The 24,781-nt window shown below is 34.3% G+C and overlaps 1 protein-coding gene and 1 non-coding gene across 3 annotated transcripts; one reads left to right on the top strand and one right to left on the bottom strand.

The window, feature by feature from the left end:
- The first annotated feature begins 451 nt into the window (after window positions 1–451).
- On the top strand, window positions 452–18,057 carry LOC145297824 (uncharacterized). Of its 2 annotated transcripts, none has more exons than XM_080144148.1 (5): window positions 452–583; window positions 2,533–2,679; window positions 8,889–9,054; window positions 14,102–14,305; window positions 17,119–18,057. In XM_080144148.1, exons 2-5 carry the CDS (start codon window positions 2,539–2,541, stop codon window positions 17,328–17,330), a joined length of 723 nt encoding a protein of 240 aa, XP_080000274.1. In that variant the 5' UTR covers window positions 452–583; window positions 2,533–2,538; the 3' UTR covers window positions 17,331–18,057. The 2 variants fall into 2 exon arrangements, with proteins under 2 accessions (XP_080000274.1, XP_080000275.1); XM_080144149.1 differs by lacking the exon at window positions 452–583 and adding an exon at window positions 961–1,715 and having other exon boundaries at window positions 17,119–17,930.
- Window positions 18,058–24,602: 6,545 nt separating this feature from the next.
- On the bottom strand, window positions 24,603–24,721 carry LOC145298372 (5S ribosomal RNA). Its single transcript, XR_013870654.1, has one exon. It is a non-coding gene; the product is annotated as a 5S ribosomal RNA (ribosomal RNA).
- Window positions 24,722–24,781: the final 60 nt, after the last annotated feature.

The raw sequence follows: 24,781 nt of genomic DNA, 5'->3' as shown, positions 1-24,781 counted from the left end.
ATATGTTAACTTATGTCACGGTAACATTGTAACATATATTGAGCGAATTTCTAACAGTATTTTCTCGAGTTTATAATACAAACCCAAATGATTTTTGTTTTGATTTAATTATTTTTTATTGTGCAATCATTTATATCTTAAACAAACAGCAACAAAAACATTGTTAATGATTGTTTGTGTAGAAAAAAAAGTCCATTGATGTCGGTCCGGCCCGGCCTGCCCGCTGCTACGAATTCGGAATACGGGCATGTAAACGAGGAAAGGTAGAATCAGGGAGGTATCTCCTACAGGAGTACCTAATTGTTCTTAGTGGTCACACAGATGTAATTGAAGAAATTATTTTTAAGCTTGGAACGTATTCATCATTTTAGATTAAATAATGATAAATAAGACAACACATTATTCACTTTTATTTTTTAATTTATTATTTAAAACACAAGTCTTCCGGTTGATTCGTCTGAAGCCCAAACGAAACGAAGTGGCTGGTGTTAAGTACGATAACAACGTTTTGACTTTTTGATAATATTTAACTCGTGAGAATTTCTCTCCTCATCGCAATAATCCGAAAAATATCAAAACAAAGGTAAGAAAATCGTCTACAAAAACCGAATTTTTTACCAATAGCAATGGATTAATTCAAATATTTTTTTTATTTAAAAATAGAAATTTCCAAATCATTTTTTTTCCTCTAATTTTTATGTTTAAAAATTAAAACCACCTGCATTTTTTGTTAAATTAACAAATTTATAATTAAATGTGTTAATCGTTTTTTATTCCGTTTCTACGATTAAAACTATTTCTGTGCCAATTTTATTAATTAATGATGGTGAATCCGTTTTTAAAACATTTTTTTCTAATAATTTGAACTTATCGAATCGAAAAAGTCCGTTGCTATTTTTAAATAATTTTGTTTTTAATTTAAATTTTGATTTTGGTACTTCTGCAGTTTACGGATCGTGATAAAAAAAAACAAACAAAAAAAACCTACTTGATCAGGTTAAGTAATTTTTTTTTTTTTTTTTTTGTATGAAAACTTTGGTTTGTATTACTGTACACATAGATTCTAAAAAGTTATCAAAGGCAAGATAAGTTACTTTTCTACCAAACTGGATATGTTTTTAGTGGTTTTATTTAAGCTGAACATGTTTATTCAGCTCGAAAAACATACAGTGTTTACCGATGTATTGGAAAATTTACAATGGCGCCCGCCGCCCGACTCTCTCTAGAATACGGTAATTTTGGGAAAATGAGTTAAAAATATTAAAAAAACTATACAAAATACTGTTAGAAACTAGCTCAATATATTACCGTGGCATAGGCTGACATATTCGGTGGGTTTCTAATAATATTTTGTATAGTTTCTTATTTTTAACTCATTTTCCCAAACTTACCGTATTCAAAAGAGAGTCGGGCGCCATTTTAAATTTTCTAATACATTGGTAAACACTGTATGTTTTTCGAGTTGAATAAACATGTTATATTAAATAAAAACACTAAAAATTATCCAGTTAGGTAGAAAAGTAACCTATCTTACCTTTGATAACCTATATTTGTTTTTTGACAACTTTTTTGAATCTGTGTGTACAGTAATACAAACCCGAAAACTTTATTCCATAACGAGTATGTACAATATAATTTTTTTCCAAATTTTTCATTTTTTTAAAGTCTTCATTAAACTGTACAAGTACCGCACTTCAAAACAGCATAAAAACAGGGTAGGTAACTGCAGTCTGTCTTGTTAACCCCCCCTCCCAATAATGGTGGATAAATGAACCGCGGAATCAGATGTTTCATGTAATAGTTTCAGTAACAGATTACGACACATTTTCCTTCTAAATTACTATATTATTATTCAGAGACCATTTATTATTCTGAAATGTCACTTAAACAACGGCAGTAAATCATAGTTTGGAATTCTGTTCATTATTTAAGTATAACTTGAAATTTACTTGGAAAACAATTTTCGTTAATAATTAATTTCATTTTTCGTAATTTTTTTAATATGTTACTAATTTCAACATGACAGTTAAGTAGAAACATTGGTTTTAACTGAAATTCAATTTTACAATTTTCATTCCGAATATATGTGCGAAACAAATAGTCTCTGTACACATAGATTCGAAAAAGTTGTCAAAAAACAAATATATAACAAATAAATGTTATCAAAGGCAAGATAAGTTACTTTTCTACCTAACTGGATAATTTTTTAGTGTTTTTATTTAATGTAACATGTTTATTCAGCTCGAGAAACATAGTGTTTACTGATGTATTGGAAAATTAAAAATGGCGCCCGACTCTCTCTTTAACATGGTAAGTTTGGGAAAAGGAGTTAAAAATAAGAAACTATACAAAATACTGTTAAAAACCCATCGAATATATGTCAGCCGATGTCACGATAACATATAGATTTTCTGAAGATTCGTAACCCAGATCGATTGTCTTTGTTTTTGTTCTTTTTCCATCATTCCCATTTTTTTCTTCTGTATTGTTATCAGCGTTCATAAATAGCCGCATACTCAAAATATGTTTTAGGAAAGAATGGATCAAGAAAACAAAAAGTTACTGCTGCAGTTTCAAGGGGAAATGCTGCGGATTGGGACAGTTGTTGGTTTTAAACATTTCTCTATGACGTTGCAAGGAAGGGAAGAGATGCTTTTGAAAATCAAGACGTCTTCGAAGGTTAGTTTTAGAAAAGATGACATGATTCCATTTCCATTAATGAAAAACAGTTTTCTTTTTTTGTTGCAGAGCATCGACTAGTTGGGCAGTTGTGTACAAATCCCAAGAGTGATAGGAGCCGTCTATCATGTCTGAAAGTGACACAATCTTTGAGTGAGATCGGAAATGCACTGCTGTACAACTCCTGCTCTCTACCGATCTGAATTATGACAACAGGACCATTGCCAGCACCCTCAAATGCAAATCTGGATGGTTCAACGCTGGAGGGTAAAGCTCAATTAAGTTTCCGGCCACAGTTATGGTCTTTAGTGCGGTTTCAAGTGAGGGCCATATCATGCCACCTCACATCTTTAACGTCAACACCAAAATGTACCTGGATGTGCTGAAAGAGTGTGGTGATCCCCTGGCAGACCCGGGGTGTGGCAATAGGACTCGACGATGGCTCACAAGTTCAAAGAGACCCAAGCTTGGCTTCAGACGAAATGCTATGTCTTTGTACCCTTCCCTGACTGCCACCCTCTCCTCCCCTAACCCTGAACCCACAGGACTACTTCATTTGGTCATCGAGAACATCACCAACATGACCTCCCATAACACTAAAGCCAGCCTGATCATTTCCATCTGCCAAGTATTTGCCGAGCTCCCGTCGGCGCTTGTGGAAAAGGCAGGCTCCCAGTTGTATCGAGGCAGTGATTGAGGCTGGAGGCGGCTACATTGATTAGATATTGGCTCTACTACACAATCAAGTTACCTGAATTACCTGGAGCTCTGTAGTCAACTGGGACTCTGTATTGCAAACACCTGGTTCAAACAGAAAATGTGTTATCGTGTCTCTTGGAGACACCCTCGTTCCAAACATTGGCACCAATTGGATCTTGCATTGTGTAGAAAAAGAGACATCGGTTCTGCCAAACGGTCAAGAACCTACCACTCCGCCGATGGTGATACCGACCACTCATTTGTGCTGACACAACTCAATCTCCCGAACAAGAAATCTGCATCACGTAAGCCAAGACCACGTCGTAGTCTCAACACGGCTGCAATGAAGAACAACGACAACAGTGCGTTTCGCACTGCACTCGAACATAAGCTGAGAAATTCTGCACCAGGGGAAGCAGTGTAGCTGGATAAATCCTGCCAACTGCGATGCATGATGCTGCAGTCACATCCTTTGGAACCAAGCGGCCGCCTTGCGAAGACTGGATGGCTGAGAAGCAGAAATCTTAGAACCTCTACTACTGTCCAAAAACGATGCTCACAAGAACTATATGAGCAAGCCGACACGCAGCACACTGTCCAAGCTGAAAGAGGCTCGCAGTCAATACCAGAAAGCTGCTCGGCACTGTGCAAACAACTACTTGAACAACCTGTGCAACAAAATCCAGACTGCTGCTGACTGCGGTAAACTACGTGTGATGTACCGTGGACTCCGCAAGGCAACTGAACTGAGCGCGAAGAAAGTTTGCCCTTTAAAATCTACTACAGGGGAGCTCATCACTGATCCTATGAAGCAGCTTGAACGCTGGGTGGAGCACTACTCTGTACTATATGGCGAACCGCACAACATCACAGTCACAGCTTTAAATTCCACTCCGAACTTTGACACCCTAGTTGAACTGGACAACATTCCAACTATGTCAGAACTCAAAGTAGCTCTCCAACACACGAATGTAGGGAAGCCCCCAGGTACCGACGAGATTCCAGCAGACCTGCTCAAGTGCGATAAGTTCCTGTTCCTGCACTTGTACGACCTCCTCTGCACTAGTTGGCACAACGGAAAATTTCCAACAGCTATGAAAAATGCTAAAATTGTCACTTTATTCAAGAAAGGGGACAAAGGAGATTGCAATAACTAACGTGGTATATCTTTACTCAGTGTCACTGGCAAAATCTTTGCCAGAGTGCTCCTTCCAAGGCTTCAGCAGATTGCAAACCGTGTTTATCCAGAATCGCAATGCGACTTCCGTAGCGGGCGCTCAACCACGGACATGATATTTTCAGTGCGTCAAATCCAGGGAAAATGCAGAGAACAACGTAGACCTCTCCATATCGCATTTGTGGACCTCACAAAAGCTTTTGACATGGTCAGTGGAGATAGTCTGTTTGCCATCCTACAAAAGTTGGGCTGTCCACCAACTCTTCTTAGTTTGATAAGATCGCTCCATGACAACATGACAGCCGCAGTCTTCTTCGAGGGTGACATGTCTGACAACTTCCCAGTGTGCATTGGAGTCAAGCAAGGTTGTGTGTTGGCTCCCACACTGTTTGGCATCTTCTTCTCAGTTCTTCTGCACCACGCTTTTGGAAATCACGAGGACGAAGACAGTGTGTTCTTTCATACTCGCTCTGATGGAGAACTTTTTAAACTTGGCTCGCCTACGCGCCAAAACCAAGATTTGAAAAGTCCTTATACTTGAGCTGCTGTTTGCAGACGATGCTGCATTGGTCTTGCACTCCGCAAGTGGACTCCAGCAGTTGCTTGACAAATTGAGCGCTGCTTGTGCGGAGTTTGCACTGGTAATCAGTGTGAAGAAGACAGTTGTGATGCACCAGTCACCATCAATGGCCACGAAGACAGTTGTGATCACCAATCACCATCAATGGCCACGAACTAGAGACTGTTGAAAACTTTGCGTATCTTGGATCCAACATCAACAAGGGAGTATCCATTGAACAGGAGCTACAAACGCGCATAGGTAGAGCAACGTCTACTTTCAACTGACTACGTGAAAGAGCATGGTTCAATAAATACCTCACTTCTCGCACAAAATGCCGCATCTACGAATGCTGTGTTCTGAGTACCCTACTGTATGGAGCAGAGACTTGGACCACGTATGCGCGTCACGAGAAAAGATTGAACGTCTACCATCTCCGATGCTTGCAACATATAGGCATCAATTGGTGGGATAGAATCACCAACGAAGAGGTGCTAAGACGTGCCAGCAGCCGCTCCTTGTTTCAGACATTCAAGATCCGACGATCAAGTTGGCTTGGACACCTGCGCAGAATGTCTGATGGCCGTTTCCCTAAGAATATCCTCTACAGCGAACTGGCAAATGGAACAAGAAGCCGTGGTCGCCTGGTGCTGCGCTTTTACAGATGTGGCCAAACGGGATCTGATCGCTCTTGGCATTGATGTGAATGTGTGGGAGGAGCTAGCCGAAGATAGACCAGCATGGAGGTGTGCCTGAGTAAGGGTGGCGAAGGACTTGAGAACCTTTGGTTCGAGAGGCTGACGCAGAGAAGACAAAACTAGTGACTATGTTTACTGTTGCTTGCATTAATCTTTCGTAGATTGCTTGCCATTATTATTTTTTTTTTTGAATTTTCTTTTTATTATTATTGGAATTGATTTTTTTCAATAAAAGTTTTAAAATAAAGCTGTAGTGTTGTTTTCTTTAGGGCGACAACTTTGTCGTTCCAACCTGTAGTTTCATGCTCAATTGTTTAAACATCTTTTTTTATTTAGATTGTGCGTGGATCCGAGTTCATTATTTATTTATATTGTTTGAACCACTGTTTTTAAGTGTTATATATCACAACGTTTCGGCCGATGTAACTTCCGACCTTTTTTAGGTGTATCTTATCAAATATTGGAATCTTTCTGTTGAACTCGGGAATCTGTACGTTGTGAAAATAAAACGAATCTGCAAGTTGTGAAAATAAAACGAATCTGTACGTTGTGTGCCTGAGTAAGGGTGGCGAAGGACTTGAGAACCTTTGGAGAACCTTTGGTTCGAGAGGCTGACGCAGAGAAGACAAAACTAGTGACTATGTTTACTGTCGCTTGCATTAATCTTTCGTAGATTGCTTGCCATTATTATTTTTTTTTTTAAATTTTCTTTTTATTATTATTGGAATTGATTTTTTTCAATAAAAGTTTTAAAATAAAGCTGTAGTGTTGTTTTCTTTAGGGCGACAACTTTGTCGTTCCAACCTGTAGTTTCATGCTCAATTGTTTAAACATCTTTTTTTATTTAGATTGTGCGTGGATCTGAGTTCATTATTTATTTATATTGTTTGAACCACTGTTTTTAAGTGTTATATATCACAACGTTTCGGCCGATGTAACTTCCGACCTTTTTTAGGTGTATCTTATCAAATATTGGAATCTTTCTGTTGAACTCGGGAATCTGCAAGTTGTGAAAATAAAACGAATCTGCACGTTGTGAAAATAAAGCTCAAGATGAGAATGTTAGTCCGAATAATCCAAATGATGCAAATTATCAATCCTCATCTAAGAAAATTCAGAACAATATTTTTAAAATTGTTTTTTTTTTTTTTTTTTTTTTTTTTTTTTTTACAAGGGTGTCACCACTTATCAAGGCCCAGAGGCCACTCAAGGATAAGGGTTAATAGGTATACATTAGTCATTGTGATTTTAGCATAGTAAACAGTGGGAATTTTGCAACTTTGATTACTTAGGGGGACGATTCAATTAGAACTTGTTCACATTGGACATTTTCTTTTTTTTTTTTTTTTTCATAGGTATCATCTCATTATCAAGGCCAAGAGGCCACTCAAGGATAAGGGTTAAAGAGTGTACAGTAGAAATTGGACAATATAATAATCATTAGTAATGAAAATTTGTTTTCTCAAATACAAATGTTTTCTTGAATGATTAGAAATTTTATTTTCAAAGAACAAATTCTATATTTTAAGGATATTTAAGATTTCTAATCTCCCTTAGAATATTGTATTCGGTTTTGGATGACTGTAGCTAGATACAGGAATTGAGATATATTTAAATTGATCAAGTTTTATTCGTCTCCTGACAAAGGAGGGATTGGACCTAGTAATTCACTCCCATTCGTCTGTTCGCACTTTTCTCAATAACCACGCCTTGAATTTAAAAATTTTTTTGCATAAACATTAGTCATGGTGAAAGTAAATTTTTTACTCGTGGAGGGGGACTCCTCATGCTTGGCTGTTTTAAAATGAAATAAAATTTTATGGTTAAATGATTATCTTGTGAAATCACCAGCAGATTTAATAATTAGATTTTTAAATCATTGTAATGCCTACGATTTCCCATTAATCACTTAAAAATGATTTTGTTTATAAAAATAAAACTACTCTATCAATTTATGTGATTTTTGGTGTATGCTATCTTATTTATATCTAGGCTTTTTCTTTATTTTTTTGTTTTTTCTTGGATGGGGGATTTATGGACAAACAGCACAGTGCGGAAGGTGTGTTTCACTTGGGTATGCACGTCAACATATCGAAGACTAAGGTTCTTTTCTCGTTGGTCTCTCTGCATGTCTGAACATTGCCATTTAAAATTCGTTTTGGAGTTGTGTACTTTACATCTGTTGGTAGGATGCAACAAATGTCAATTGTTGCAGCTGATTGATCCTCCTTCCTATGTCAAAACAATATAAAAAAAATGCAATATCAAAACAATATAAAAAAAAATGCAATATCAAAACTCGTTTTTGTTGTCATTAGAATTCTAAAAACATCTTTATTACGATTCTGAATGTTTTAGATAATGATTGATTTTTCATATTTGGATTCTCCGGACTACTGTTCTCATCTTGATTGTTTTAGTCGATGTAATCTCCGACCTTCTTCAAGTGTATCATGCCGAATGCGGGAAGCTGCATGGAGTCCACAAGGACGCGTAGTGCAATGATAAAATTTAATTGTAAAAGTTACACTTCTGCAGATTGAAGGTTCAATCCTCAGTATGGGTAACACCCAAAAACACAATAAGTGTGGTCGACCCCAAAACACAATAAGTGCGGACGACCCCAAAACACAATAAGTGCGGACGACCCAAAAACACAATAAGTGCGGACGACCCAAAAACACAATTAGAACTTCTACTTTGTCATGGCTGACGGAATGCGAGCATGCTACCTATATGGATTAAATAAAGGGTTCTATTCGAAATTCTATGCAGATTCTGAGATTCAACAGAAAGATTCTTTGGTTTGACAGATATACCTAACCCTAACCCTAATGAAGGTCGGAGGTGACATCGACAGAAATGTTGTGAGAATAAAAATATATTTTAGAAAAAAAATGTGGAAACAAATTACGAAATCTCTGGAAATTTTGAATATTCTCTGCTTTTCACCAACTCGTAACTATATCACCAACTATAGCTTCTCTTTTCTCTTGGGATACTACTCAACCGATCAGATCTTATCGGATCTGTCGCCCCCTCCCCACCAACTAAAAATTTTTTTTCAATTTTTCAGATTCATGCACTTCCTCCCGAAAGTTCATTTCTTTTGGCTGCCTACGCTCGTTACCATTCACCTTATGTGTGGCTTCGTTCGGAAAACCAAGTCCTCCTAAAAATGACCCGAACTGTCAATCCAGATAATCCATTGAATTTGCAATCCGTTCAAAATTGGAAAAATGGTAAGAATGATTCCGTTTCCAGATAAAATAACAACTTGTGTTCAATTAAGCGTATATAATAATGGATGTAGGTTTATATATGAGATTATATATGGTGCTTCCACTCTTATTTATCTATATATTAATACAAAAGTGTGCGTTATTTTGTGTGTCACGCTTACATTTTTTTCATCCGAGTGACCGTCGTCTAATTGTAATGACCTTTCATTACTTGTTATAAATAATTTTTTACCCAGAATTCTTCACGAGTTTTGGTCTCAGTTTCGATTATAGCTGATGGCACTCAAGTCATTTATTTCTTTTTATAAATAATTTTACCCAGAATTCTTCATAAGTTTTGGTTTCGGTTTCAATTCAAACTGATGCAACTGATCGAACCCAAAGCCCTGAGGCGAAGGTTGAAAATAAAAATCGGCCAGCCAGAATGAGTTACTGAAAGATGTTTGAATTTATTTAAGTAAGAACCAAATTGACAGGTGCACGCACGATGTAAGCAATAGCTATTCAGCAAATGAGGTCAATGACCAGGTTTGTTATAAGCGAAGTAAAAAAGAAAACGTTAAAACTAAAGCGGTGGGGCAGGGTAATCAAAACATCGAAAAAAAATCACAAAAAACAAACTAACGTAAGGCAAACGAATGATGTTAAATGTAAAAATCGAAAAAAGAAAACAGAAAAACGAACACGTGAAAAATGGCTTAAATAAACCTGTTTCGATATTAAAATTTAAAAAATCGGTGGGTACCCGGGTGTTTTTGGGTGTGTGGTCGGGAGTGGATAAGCGAAGTAAAAAAAACAGAAAAACGAACATACATGAAAAATGGCTTGAATGACACTGGTTCAATATTTAAATTTAAAAAATCGAAAAAAAAAAAGAAGACATCTCACACCACGATTCGAACCCAAAACGTTTAGATAATGAACCAACGCGCTAACCAACTGACCTAACACGACGTACATGAAATTTACTCAGTTCTTCAACAATTTAAAGTAAATCAGGTCATGATGCCATCTGACGCATGCGTAGAACCGGTTGTCGTCATGAGAGGACCGTTTTTATATATATATAAACCTTGCAATAGACCCAGATGTCTAATATGTACACATATTAACACCAATAGCACATTCACCCCTCCAGGCACCAACATCCATCTCAAACTCCCCCCTCTAAATTGCAATAAATCAAATGTAATACAGGGTGTCCATAAAGTCTGTGTGCACTTTAAAAAATTTACAACTTTATTTGTATTTTCAATAGAAATAATCTGTAAAATGGATTTGAAAGAAGTATATCTATATTTTTTAAGCTTTTATTGAAATTTTATTTAACTTTCCACATGCCTTCCAATACAAAGGGTAATACGATTTTGCAGTTCACAAAAAACATTTGCCAAATGATTTATAGTAATGCCCGAAATCACATTAGTTATTCTAGCTTTCAAATCTTCCAATGAACTAGGTTTGGTTGCATACACAATTGTTTTCATGTCCCCATAAAAAAAAATCTAATGGAGTCAAATCTGGCGAACGTGGAGGCCAATGAAATGGTCCACTCCTTCCGATCCATCTGTTAGGAAATTCCTGATTTAGAAACTGTCTAACACGCCGAGCAAAGTGAAAAGGAGCTCCATCTTGTTGAAACACTGTATCATCTTTCAAGTTTAATTGTTCAAGTTGCGGAATAAAGTAATTCTGCAACATATCTAAGTAGCTGTCACTGTTAATAACACGATCTTCAAAAAAATATGGCCTTATGATTCGATTTATTCCCAAAGCAAACCACACATTAACTTTAAGAGAGTCCCTTTCATGTTCAACAGTTTCATTTGGGTTTTCAGTTCCCCAAATTCGGCAATTATGCCTGTTGATCTTGCCACTAATGTGAAATGTTGCTTCATCAGAAAACAGTAAATTACTCACAAATGCATCATCATTGCAAAGTTTTTCATTGAACTGGTGACAGAAAGTTAGCCGTGCATAATAATCCTCTTCTAACAACTGTTGATGTAATTGAATTTTGTAAGCTTTCATATCAAGTTTTGCCCTCAGAATCTTATGCACAGTAGATTTTGGAAGCCCGAGCTCCAATGATGCCTGTCTTACAGACTTTTTTGGACTTGCAGTAAAGGATTCTTCTATGGAAGCAACACTTTCGTCACTGACACATGGCCTTCCAGACCGTGGTTTATCATGGACAGAACCTTCTCTTTAAATTTTTTCATCCATTTAACAATGGTGTTCCTATGAGGCGCTTTTTTATTGTATTCAATTCTAAACTTTCTTTGTACAGCAATAGTAGATTTCAATTCAGCCAACGAAAGGACACAGTTTACTTTTTCCTAAATTGAAGCCATGGGATCAAATTGATTCTGAAAAACAAAAGAAAATATTTTTTACTTATTTTTTACTTATCTAAAAATTGTTACGAATTTTGTGGTGAAAAATTATTCAATAACTATACTTAAAACTAGATACATGACACTTTATAACATTTTTTACAGATTATTTCTATCGCAAATATAAATGAAGTTATAAATTTTTTAAAGTGCACACGAACTTTATGGACACCCTGTATATCTGTTATACTGCACCGAATGCACAAAAGGCAATTATGTGGGGGGAAACGGGCCTGGAGTTCTGCCTACACCTTAATAACCACAAACATACCATTAGAGACACATCTACACAGCATCCAGTAGCTATCCACTATAATTTACCTAACCACACAGTAGACAACATCAGATACATCCTCATAGCATTCAATTTTATTACACAACACCAGAGACGAAAATATGAAAAAAAATTAATTCTAAAACTCAACACGAACACTTCAGGCCTTAACAAAAACCTAGGACTACTCAATGACTACAATTTTCATAACTACAAAGATATTCCCATAAACATTTTCCTTAAGACTAAAATACATGGTGAGATGGGGTAATTTTTTTTTTTTTTTCTTGCTAACTCTTTTTGAAATCTTCACATTTTCCCTAATTTTTCTTTCTTTATACTCTCATACACATTGGTCTATGTATGTGTGTGCATATTATGTACACATATATGTATGTATTTATGCGAGTGTATGTGTATATGTACCTGAAAGTGTATGTACACGTCAGTATATGTGTATATATGTATGTATGTGGATGTATGTGTGTTTTTTCAAAACACATTTTCTTTAAGTGTTAATTTTCTTCATATTACTGATACATATATATATATATATATATATATATATATATATATTTATGTATGTATTTCTCGAACACCTATAACTTTTTTCCCGTCCCTCTCTTCCTCTCTCTCTCCCTACATTCACTTATGTAGATTTGTTTTATATATATATATATATATATATAGCTGTCTCTACGTGTAAATATATGCGCAAACATTTCTGCATGTGTATTTGCGTTTATGTGTGTATATATGCATATATATGTATATATTTGTACATGTGAGTATTTGTTTGTATATGTACGTGTATGTACATATTAATATATAAATTCTTTAAACGGTTTAATTTGGAAACAATATTTTCGTTCTTTTTCGAACGAGAAATAGCCGTTAATTTACAAATGAGCATCTTAGCGTTTCTCCTCATAACGTCTTATATCCTTTGAATTCTTATTCTCTCTTGGAATAAATAATATCGTTAGAATTCAAAATATTGGACAGTTAAAGGCGCGTTTCTTCATTTTTATTTACTGTTTAATTTTTAATTTTTCGTTTGTATGTGTATATGTACTGTGTGCATGTGCGTACTTATATGTGTATATATTTAAAACTGACGTGGCACCTTATTGGCTATACCTCCAATCAGCTTTGATCAATGTTGTACATCAGACAATTGTTATTCAATCTGGACAATTGGGAGCTGGTTCCCCTCCCCCCAACATCTGTTGGGGAAAAAAAACAAAAACAGTCAAACTTGGGTAAACAACTGCGTGACTTCTATTTGACCTTCTTAATTAGGTCAAATGAAAGCAGCAGAGTTAACTTTTATTGCGCACGCCTGTTTTTATAGTTTAATAAATAAATTCAAACCTGAGTATGTTGTATGTATGTCGCGGTGGCCTAATGGGTAACGTCTCCCGGTTTTTTTTTTTTCACAAATTAATTTCCAACTCAAGGGTACGGGTTCGATTCTCATACTTACCTACCAAAACAATTTTTTTTTATTCCCCCCCCCCCCGGAGTTTTGATTTACCTCAAGACACCCGGGCATCGCCGGGTACCACCCGCTAGTATATATATATATACAGGATGCTTCCACAAAGTCTGGCTACATTATGTATATAAATAGGGTGTAATAGACAGGGTCTAAATAAGCAAAATATCAATAAAATATATTTAAAGGTGTCGTGCTCTGAGTATTGCCGTTATGATAAGCTTAATAGGTGTAATTACCTAGAGCTATACATAGAAAGTGTGTAAAAATATATCTACTACTTATATAAAAGCAACATTGTGTGTTTATGTGTGAATATGTTCCCTATAGACTCCTGAACAGCTGGGCTGTTTTTTTTTTATTTATTTTAAAGTTTCACACAAATGTAGTTTATGCCGAGCAATGTTTTAAATAGGTCTTGCATCGGAATGCCTCTGATAAGTATTGAAAATCATTCAACAGTAGGTTCTTTGATGTGGCAGAGGCGCTTTCGAAATGAATGTTTCTGTTCAGAGCACAATTTAACCATGATACTTGATATTTGAATTTTAAACTTTAATTCAAGCCATTATATAAAAATAATTTTATAAATCAATAGTAGGTTCTCTACAGTGCAATGTAGGCTACAATGTCTTGTGAACTGTCACTGATTTCGAGGACAATAAAATATGGGAGGGTGAAACATTCGTTGATTTTAATTGACTCCCGGGGCAACAACGAGTCTCCCTGCTAGTATATATATATGTAAAATCTACAGTTTAACGTTTTTACTTGTGATTACTATATTTCTGCTTTTTCTGTATAACTTGATAGCATTTACAAACCTTTCTTTTTAAACAACACAAATTAAAGACTACCATATTTTCTCTCTCTTGCCAGGAACAATTCACGTATGGGATGTGATACAAGAGTTGGTACAATATTGTCATAACACAACTGATGTGAATCCGTTTGATGTCAATCTGAATCATTTTTATTCACTAAAAAACAAAGCTGAACAATATTTAAGCACAGCGGCCATGATTAATTGTCTACAAAAGATTCTTTTGGCATCGCAACCAAATGTTCACGTCACAAAATCAAGTAAATATCTTTTTTCTTTGTTTATTCTTGTTAAAAAAATTTTTTTTTAATATTCCCCTCCCCATCTTATATTTTTTTAATATTCCCCCCATCTTATATTTTTTTAATATTCCCCCCCCCCATCTTATATTTTTTTAATATTCCCCCCATCTTATATTTTTTTAATATTTCCCCCCCCCATCTTATATTTTTTTAATATTCCCCCCCATCTTATATTTTTTTAATATTCCCCCCCATCTTATATTTTTTTAATATTCCCCCCCATCTTATATTTTTTTAATATTCCCCCCCCCCATCTTATATTCTTTTTAATATTCCCCTCCCCATCTTATATTATTTTCTTTTTCTACTTTTTCTCTTGTTTTTATTTAATGAAATGTTATTAGCACATTTTTGATATTGTTTAAAATTTGAGAAAAACAAAAACGATATTTTTTTTAAAATTAAAAATGAATGTGCAATCTTTTAAACTTTTTTTTAAACATTTATTTATTTTTATTTATTTATTTTTTAAAAATTTTTATTTATATTTTATTTATGTATATTTATTTATTTATTTATATTTTTATTCATTTATATTTTTATTTATGCATATTTATTTTTATTTTTTTAAATTTATTTATATTTTTATTTATTTTTTATTATTATTTTTTTTTGCGATATAAAAATTTCTAACCATATAAGGTCCTTTTCAAGCACCTTTATTATTATTATTTTTATTTAAGATATAAAAATTTCTCACAGATGCACATGGATTATTTTCTCTCTTTCTCCATTTTTTATTTTCCTTTTTCCTTTCCATTTCTTTTCCATTTTCCTGTTTGGACTTTATCAGATGCATGTAAATTTTATGCATAAAAAAAAAAAAAAAAAATCAGATCGTTTTTATTCAAATCATTTTTTTTATTTTCTTTCTAAACCATTTTTTTTTTACAAAAATCCTTTTTTTTTATTTACAATTTTTTTCCCTTCATTTTAATTTTTGTTTGTTTGTTTTTTTACCATTTTATACTTCATTTCTCTTCATGCAACATCCCTAAAACTTATTTTTTACAATTTTTTTTAGCAAAACAACAAACATAAAGATACTTCAGTCGATCTAAATTATAATCTGTTGTTTCTTATTTTTAACATAAGAATCCGAGGTTGCATGAATGACGTGCTTAAATATCACATAGATGCATAATCAGCAGGAGCCATTTGTCATGCCTTAATTTGTCGTATATGAAATGTAAAATGCCGTCCATACATCACCATATTTTTTACACACAGTCAATAGCGTTAAATAGACAATGGCAGAAAATCCATGAACATATTCCATTTCGAATTTTTGCGTCAGCTCCTTCCTGTGATCCAATAGCAACTTATAATGATTGTTCAATTTACCGTTTACAAAAAAGTGGATATAGAATGTCACGTGATACTTTTCTAAAAGGCCATTTAAATTCAAGAAAAAGGGAAATAACTCAGTGGTCGCTTTCTATTCAAACATTATTTCAGATGTTAACATTTGAAATGCTTAAGTGAATTCTACCTATAATATTTTAATGTTATCCTGTCTAAAGTGAAATGTTTTCATTAGTTAAATAACAGCCAACTAATATGAATTAGTCGTGTTTAAATGTATTTTCATTTTTATTTTATTATAGGTGCAACTACACTTTAATAGCAAAATTTGAAAAGTTTAATATTGAAGTTCAAGACAAACCAATGGTCTTTACTTAATTGTCATGTCACGATAATGAATATATCCAAAAATTATGAAAAACGATGAGGTAGAAAAAATTTATTAAAGAAAACATTTTTTGATGAAAATAATGTTTAGCTAAAAAAAAAGAAGAGTTCCAAAGGGAGGTAAATAGCATGTAACTATTGTAAATTTTTCCAAATAAATTATTTTGCCTTGTTTTTAGCAGAACTGAGTTACTTCCCTTGTTACATTTTCCCAAAGAAATATGGCAACATTTTGTATGATAAAAATTGAAAACTGACTTTTTAAAAAAAAATATGTGGTAATATTTAAGTCCTTCTGACATGCCAGTTAAATAGATACAATTTCTTTTAGTTGGAATTAGCAGAAAAAGTCAGTAGATAACATTGTTTTTTTTTGTTTTTTTTTTGTTTTTTTTCGTTTTCCAAATTTTGCTATCATAGTGTAGTTGTACCCCATTATACACAAACAAAACAATTCAATTCTGAATTGTCTTTTTCAATAAATAAGTTGTTTACAAATATGAGCAAAAAAAGAAAATATTTGAATTGACTACAACAAGTTTTTTTTTCTTTTTTTTTAAAAGATTTTATTAGAATACCTTTTCTTGAGAAATATCAAAGTATTTACAAAGTACATATTAAGATTGGAAAGAAAAGCAAATTTTTAGTTACTCTGCCACACAAAAAAAAAACGTAAGATGCATTTTTTTTTTTTTTTAGTGAGCATAATTACATTGACTTACCAGTTCTTGTCAGATCACAAAGTTAAGCAACATTTAGCCTGGTCAGTACTAAATGGCTAACCATTTAAGAACACCAGGTGCTGTATACACTCTCTGCTTATCTTGGCATTGTTTCTAGTCGTCCTGGACTTCTCTCTGCTACCAGAATCATGCAGTGTTGATTCAGGAGAGGTAGAGTTGGAGATTGCGCAACCCTTGCTTCACAATTACGCATGTAGCTACCCTTGTACAAAGTTATCCATTGTCTATCAAGAAAGAACAGAGGCGGTTAATAGTAGAACAAAGTGGGTTGTGTTTTGCATTAATTAAATTAAATTGTTCGATCAACTGATATCTTATGTTTTTTTTCTTTTTCAGTTTCAAAAGATATTTACAAATTGACGAAAGTCCATTTTCAAGGGCTAGAAACCTTAGTACAAACAAAATCAATTCCAATCTTGAAGCAATATGAAGAATCACAGATGAACCGTCCGTCAAAAAGCCTTCCGTGGGCATCAAACTATGCTTCTTCTCCAAGTAAATTGTCGCCTAATTTGTGGGCGCAACAAACGAAACCACCATGGATGTAAAATAACAACAAAAAAAGTTTTGTCTTCCAGAAATCTAGCATTTCCAGACTTTTCATTCCAGAACTTTTTTTTTTTTTTTAAATGATTTTTATTTAATGTAAGGAATAATCTCACAAGCTTAATGTCGGAATTTCATGCCAAATTCCAATTTACTTCACAAACAAGGTTTTTCTGATCCAACAAAAATACACATTTGATTTTGAAATGCTCGCATTTTTAAAACCCAGAAGGGAGGGGGTGCATAAGCAGACTTCAAATCCTGCCCACTTACACGGTAGTAGAGTTTGGGGAAATGTATTGGTCAATTCTGCTGTAAAATCAAAAGAAAAAAAAAAAAAAAAAATTCCCGAGAAATAGTTTCGCAGCACTTTATACAAAAAGAGAATCAAATAGAATTATAAGAAAACATTATGTTCAAATTTTTTTTTTTTTTTTTTTAAATTTTGTTCAAAATCAATTCCATGATTTTCATTCTTGAAAATGTCAGAAATTTAAAGCTTATGAGGAAATTTAAATTCAGTGACTCTTGCTTAATTGATGTCTGATGACTATGGATCAAATTAAATGCAGATGTGATGCATCTGAAATTTTCAAACATGGTGTCGTGCCTTTGTTACGCTCCTTTAAAAGCACTTTAAATTTGTGAAATATTTGATTGTTTGATATTTATTGCTAATGTACTGTTTTGACCTTTGACCGAGAAAATAAAACAAAAAAATCATTGATATTCTGTCTAAGAGATAAGTTTGAGAAAAATAATTTGATTTTTTTTGTCTAAAACTGAAACTAAACATAAGAAAAACTATTTGTTTAAAATAATGTGGTTGATATGTCTTAAATAAAACTTCAAGTGAGTCCTGCTATGTTGATAGGTTGGATCAAAGTATAGTATCTGTTTCCTGTTGTTAAAACAAAGTAAATGTCAAGTTAAATGTTAGGTAAACATAATGTAACCAAATGATCCATGGGAAATTAGAGAAAGTTATGCAAATTATAATAAAATTTGTAATAATTTTGTGTGAAATTAGAGACGCTAACGCTACTTGTACTAATATTTCTAATAGATATTATATGGAAAATTAGAAGTGATACTACTGCTACTAATATTTCTAATAGATATTATATGGAAAATTAGAAGTGATACTACTGCTACTAATATTTCTAATAGATATTATATGGAAAATTAGAAGTGATATTACTGCCACTAATATTTCTAATAGTTATGATGAGAAAGTTTTTTATGAAAGTTATTAACATCTTTTATATAAAAGGAACTTTGTGTGAGTTCCCTATAGACTTGAAAACAGCTGGGCCGATTTTTATGAAATTTCATTTACATACTTTACGTGTTTGCTAGTGTTTTTAGATTTGGTATCAGAATGTCTTCGAAAAGTATTGATGATCAATAATCGAATTAATCCAATGAACGTCACAAGTGCATTTGAGGAATTTGATTACCACACAAGTAAAATGGCTTGACATATAAAATCAACAGTAAATTACTTTATATATCAGGAGTTTGAAATGAATGTTTCTGTTAAGAACACAATTGGAGCATGATACTTGACTTTTTTGTTTTAAATTTTAATCCAAGCCATTATATAAAAATATTATATAAGAATATTATATAAGAATATTATATAAAAATATTATATAAAAATATTATATAAGAATATTATATAAAATTATCAGATTCTCTACAGTGCAATGTAGACCTACAATGTATTGTGGATTAAGTCACTGCGAGGATGGATGTGAAGCTTCCTCCCGGTGCACTGTGATGGTTTCCTAACCCGAGCAGGCAGTCAATTGATTTAATTGAAAAATGGACTTCGATGACAATTAAAATATGGGAATGTGAAACATTTATTTATCTTCATTTAATCCTGAGCAACATTCAATCACCCTTATATATATATATATAATATAAAGCTGAACGTCTGTGTGTTAAACATTACATATTTTTAAATCGTTGGTCAACAACGCATGCGTCAGATGACGTCATGACCTGATTTACTTTAAATAGTTGAAAAACCGAACAAATTTCATATACGTCGCTTTAGCTCAGGTAGTTAAGGCCTTGGTTCATTATCTAAACGTTTTGGGTTCGAACCGTGGTGTGAAATGTTTTTTTTCTTTTATCGATTTTTTAAAAATATTGAACCCTGTATTATTTAAGCCATTTTTCACGTAACGTTCGTTTTCCTGTTTTTTTTTTTTACTTCGCTTATTCTTAGCGACACCCCAAAACACCCGGGCACCCACCGATTTTTAAAATTTTAATATCGGAACAGGCTTATTTAAGCCATTTTTCACGTGTTCGTTTTTCTGTTTTCATCGTTCATTTGCCTTACGTTAGTTTTTTTTGTGTTTTTTTTTAATATTTTGATTACCCCCCCCCCTCCGCTTAATTAAAACGTTTTTTTTTCTTACTTCGCTTATAACAATGCGTACATCGTCGTCGTCGTAACGCTCGATGACTTTCAAACATCTTTCACTTATTCGCTTATAACAATGCTTCATTCTGGCTGGCCGATTTTATTTTCAAACTTCACCTCAGGGCTTCGGCTTCGATCCTACCCCCCTCCCCCCAAGTTTCTTTTTAACACCACACACATCTACAAACACCCGGGCAACGCCGGGTACCCCTCGCTAGTCTTCTTCTCTATATATAAAAGCGAAAATGTATGTATGTTTGTGTGTCTGCTAAAAACTTTTGACCGATGGAACAAAAATTGACAAACTTGGTATCATATTAAAGCCCCACCCTCCGGACGACAAATATCGAAAAATTAGCCCAAAAGGACCATCAGAAGTGCATCAACTGATCGATTTTCTGCAGGAGGGGGGGGGCCAAAAAAAGTGACATTATAATGTTAGACATTATATATTTTTAAATCGATTTATAACTGCCCTAAAAAATACGGGCGCCAACTCTTCTACATAAAGTATACAAGGGGCCATTTACTTTGGGTCAACTTGTATTTAAGACCCGCTAAGTCATGTCACGTGATCTTGACGTCAGCAAGCTCTAATGGCAGTCTGAATTTAAAAAACATGTTATCGGTAAAAAAAAAATTTAACCCTTACACAAGCTATGCTATGGCAACATTACCAAAGTTATTAGCACATTAGAAATAGTTAGAACCGATAGTTAAACAAAAAATAACAAGCCAAAAATGTGAAGTAAAAAAAAATACGCTTACAAAAAATATTAACGATCGAAGTTTTTACAAAAAAAAAACAGCCAAACGCCATTTTCTTTTTTAGTAACAGTCTTTAGAGTAAGGAAGACGAAGTGAGAGAGAGAGACATACACAAACGCAAACAGAGAGACAGATAGAGAGAGATGTCTAGACAGGAAACAAAATACGTAATTTAATAAACGCTAATGTGAAGTAAAACAAAAAAAACAAAATACTGCTACGTCATTTCGTAACGGTCCCGCGATGACCTCATTTAGTGGCTATCTGTCAATCAAACCTCTTTCACTCGCTTTATAAGCCTTATTTTAACACTGTAATCAATTCCTCTTACTCTTGGCCTAGACGGTGAAGTGGTTGGAGTTTGTTTCACCTCCGCGTCAAGGCTCCTGGGTTCAATCCAGCCTCACGACCAAAACTATTTTTTTTTCTTTTACATCTTTAGACATGCGGGCAACGTTTCTTTATTTTTTTTACTTCGCTTATTCTTTAGTTTACCCCCCCCCCATACACACAGCGTTTTTTTTTTTTCTTTTTGGTTTTTCCGATTTTTTTAACATCGTTTCAGGGTTATTACTTATCCCCCCCCCATACACACACCTACAAACGCCCGGTGAACGCCGGGTACCTCCCCCCGCTAGTCTATATATATATATATAAAAGCGAAAATGTGTGTGTGTATGTATGTTCGCTTTTCCTCGATGTCCACGAAAGGCTTCTTTCAGAGAAGCGCTTGCTCGCTTCACAACTTAACTTTTTATATCATCTATAAATAGTAATATCTCAGAATTACCCACAGAGCTCGCCTGTCTATTTAATTTTATTGACTTTCAAACATTAATTATTCCACATTTCCCGCATCGGCATGCGTTACATTCGGTTTTCGGTATAAAAAAAAGCGAAACTCGACTCTAATCACAGGCTGAAAGCCAGTTTGTTCAATGTCGACTTCGTCATATCAGACTGTAGCTTTCATTTCGCTCCTCCTAATAAACAGGGAGCGGGTTTTTAAAAACAAACAAACCCATTTATTCAAAACTGTCCCACACAAAATCGTAACTGCTGAATACCTATCGCCGTCACGTCAATCAAAAACGCGCACCTGTTTGTTTTTTTAACACTTTACTATTTTCCAACTGCGCGTCGTCAACGCTTCGGGTTTTTTTCACATACCCCGAAAAACACCCGGGCAACGCCGGGTACCCCTCGCTAGTCTATATATATAAAAGGCAAAATGTGTGTGACCATTTCGTGTATGTCTTCAAAAGGCTTTTCGAGCACACGGTCCCGGGTTCGTTACTATCGCTTACAACTGTTTATATGGGTCCTAAATAATAATATGTAAGATTTGGGAAAGTGCATCACATCTAGATTTATTTACGTCAACTTTTACAAAATTATTGCCATTTTGGCTTCTCGCATGTTGATGAGGCTTTTTCGTATAAAAAGCGAAACTAATTCAAAGTTAACAACGAACAACGTTCTCGGCATTGCGCCGGGAAATGTCCAGAAGCAATCAGCTTTGATCAATGTTGTACATCAGACAATTGTTATTCAATCTGGACAATTGGGAGCTGGTTCCCTTCCCCCCAACAGATGTTGGGGGAAAAAAACAAAAACAGACAACTGCGTGACTTCTATTTGACCTTCTTAATTAGGTCAAATGGAAGCAGCAGAGTTAACTTTTATTGCGCACGCCTGTTTTTATAGTTTAATAAATAAATCCAAACCTGAGTATGCTGTATGTATGTCGCGGTGGCCTAATGGGTAAAGTCCCCCGTTTTTTTTTTCACACATTAATTTCCCACTCAAGGGTACGGGTTCGATTCTCATACTTACCTACCAAAACATTTTTTTTATTTATTATTTAACCCCCCCCCCCCCGGAGTTTTGATTTACCTCAAGACACCCGGGCATCGCCGGGTACCCCCCCCCGCTAGTGAATTTATAAAGTAAACATTAGATTTTGTTGAAGTAAGAATGTATCGAAATATGAACTGAATTTGACAAATAAAGTCAGCTGATTGGAATCGACGACAGAATAAAAAAAAATGTAAAAAAAAAAAATGTAAAAAAAAAAATGTAAAAAAAAAATGTAAAAAAAAAATGTTAAAAAAATGTAAAAAAAAAATGTAAAAAAAAAATGTTAAAAAAATGTAAAAAAAAAATGTTAAAAAAATGTAAAAAAAAATGTAAAAAAAAAAATGTAAAAAAAAAAAATGTTAAAAAAATGTAAAAAAAAAAATCTAAAAAAAAATCTAAAAAAAAAAATGTTAAAAAAAGGCTAGATAATCGAAAAGAGTTCGAGTGTCAGCATAAAAAGATTGTTGTGAAGAGGAAGAGAAAGACGTACGACTGCTGCTGGGAAAATTGCAATGCTAGCAGATGTCTTTTTCTGCTTTCAAGTGATTCCGGACATCATTATTTCGAAGATATAAATCAGCAGTGAAATCGTTTGGCAACAAGGAAGATGTGGCTGAAGAAATTGACGTTGGAAATGAGACTCCAGAAGATGTGGCTGATGCGGCAAGCCTGCTCAAAGAAGATGCATTGGCCATTTATTTGGAAATGGATGAGAGTGACCAACTGGGCGTTGAGACGATTAGTCCCAGTTAAAAGGCATTCACAGATAGTGAAGTTGACCATTGTTAGATATGCTGGCAAGCAGGTAAACATTAGACAGTTGGTTGGATTGGCTTGCTTCGAGGGAGTTGGTCTGGAAAGACTTACACAACTGGTTTTCGTTATGGCGTTCTCTGATGCCATCTCCATCGAATACGAGCAGGCACCACAAATTGTGACTCTTACTAGGGGAGACCTGATAGTGAGAATAAGTGTGTTGCAGCTGTGAGTCCAATCTGTCTTCTTACAACTGGCAAGAAACTACTGAAGATTAGGAACTCCGTGCTATCAATGCGGCATGTTGGACCAGGGCATACACACAGATGAAAACGCAGTGATTATCGTGTATGTTGATGGAATGCAGTGTTCTATGTTAATCGACACATGATGCTCGCATCGAATAGTAGATCCTGGAAAACAGGAGTGGACATCATGACGATTGGAGGAATGTCCCGTGCAGCTGAGGCAGGGGAGTGGTTACCATTTACACAAATGTACTGGTATACCATTGGGATTTGAGATCGATACAATTACAATATTGTTGGACCATGGGTGCTGTTTAGGTCTGTGACAGTAATGCCCCATGTCGGCGGCCACCGTAACCACATTTACCATCAGACCATCAGAGACAAAAAAACTTTACAAAATAAATTCTCAGACTTCAGAAAAACTTTTACAATACCAACGTACTAACTAACTTCGGTGATTGGACGAGAACCGGTGTTTTCAACGTGATATGGCCGTAAACAAAAATTAAACATTATCTTAACTATACAAACAAAACTTTACTTCTTTTACTCTATTTACTTTAACACACTTTTCGCTAATTAAACTTTACTTTTACAATTCCATTAATTTCACTTTTAAAATCACCTTATTATCTTTCAACACACTACAAAACAATAATATCTCCTCTCTCTCAAATACAAATACAAACGGTGTCACACGAACACGCGTCCCCCCGCACAAAAACATCTTCTTTCAACTTATAATACACTGCTTTTCTCAATTTATTTACAAAATACATCTTTAAAAAAAACAAAACTTTAAAAAATAAATTCTCACAATTTACAAAAACTTTTACAATACCAACGTAATCACTAAATAATAATCATATATAATATTAATTCATACTTTCTTTCGCCATTAGTAGCCGAAAAACTTCGCATCGTTCCTATTATCTTTAAAAATTAATTGAAAAAAAATATAGTTTTCAGCATTGTGTGATTACTCTCATAATTGCTATATTTAAGCGATTTGAATTTTATTCCAAATACACAGGCTTCAAGTAGAAGCGTTAAAAGTAAGTCTCCGGCTGTGGATGCGGGGAGCGAACGCTGACATTTGTTAGAATTAAAGAAAAAGTTGAACTAATTAGATTTTCCAATGAAAAACAATAACATTTTTTGAATTTATCAACAAAAAAAAAAAAAAAAAAAAAGAGAAATGCTTACAGCACCTGGTATTCCCAAGCGGTCACCCATCTAAGTACTGACCAGGCTCTACGTTGCTTAACTTCGGTGATCGGACGAGAACCGGTGTTTTCAACGTGATATGGCCGTAAACAAAAATTAAACATTATCTTAACTATACAAACAAAACTTTACTTCCTCCTTTACTCTATTT

The sequence above is a fragment of the Euprymna scolopes genome, chromosome 18, assembly GCF_053919585.1.
Source record: "Euprymna scolopes isolate OS-2025 chromosome 18, ASM5391958v1, whole genome shotgun sequence".
NCBI lineage: Eukaryota > Metazoa > Mollusca > Cephalopoda > Sepiida > Sepiolidae > Euprymna > Euprymna scolopes.
The sequence above is the reverse complement of the archived record's forward strand: the minus strand, read 5'-3'. Positions and strand labels throughout refer to the sequence as shown.

Coding starts and splice junctions, on each gene's coding strand:
- LOC145297824 (XM_080144149.1), top strand. CDS start 1,623: ATGTACAATATAATTTTTTTCCAAATTTTTCATTTTTTTAAAGTCTTC. Junction 2,680..8,888: donor AAATCAAGACGTCTTCGAAG/GTTAGTTTTAGA, acceptor TCAATTTTTCAG/ATTCATGCACTTCCTCCCGA. Junction 14,306..17,118: donor TGTTCACGTCACAAAATCAA/GTAAATATCTTT, acceptor TTTCTTTTTCAG/TTTCAAAAGATATTTACAAA.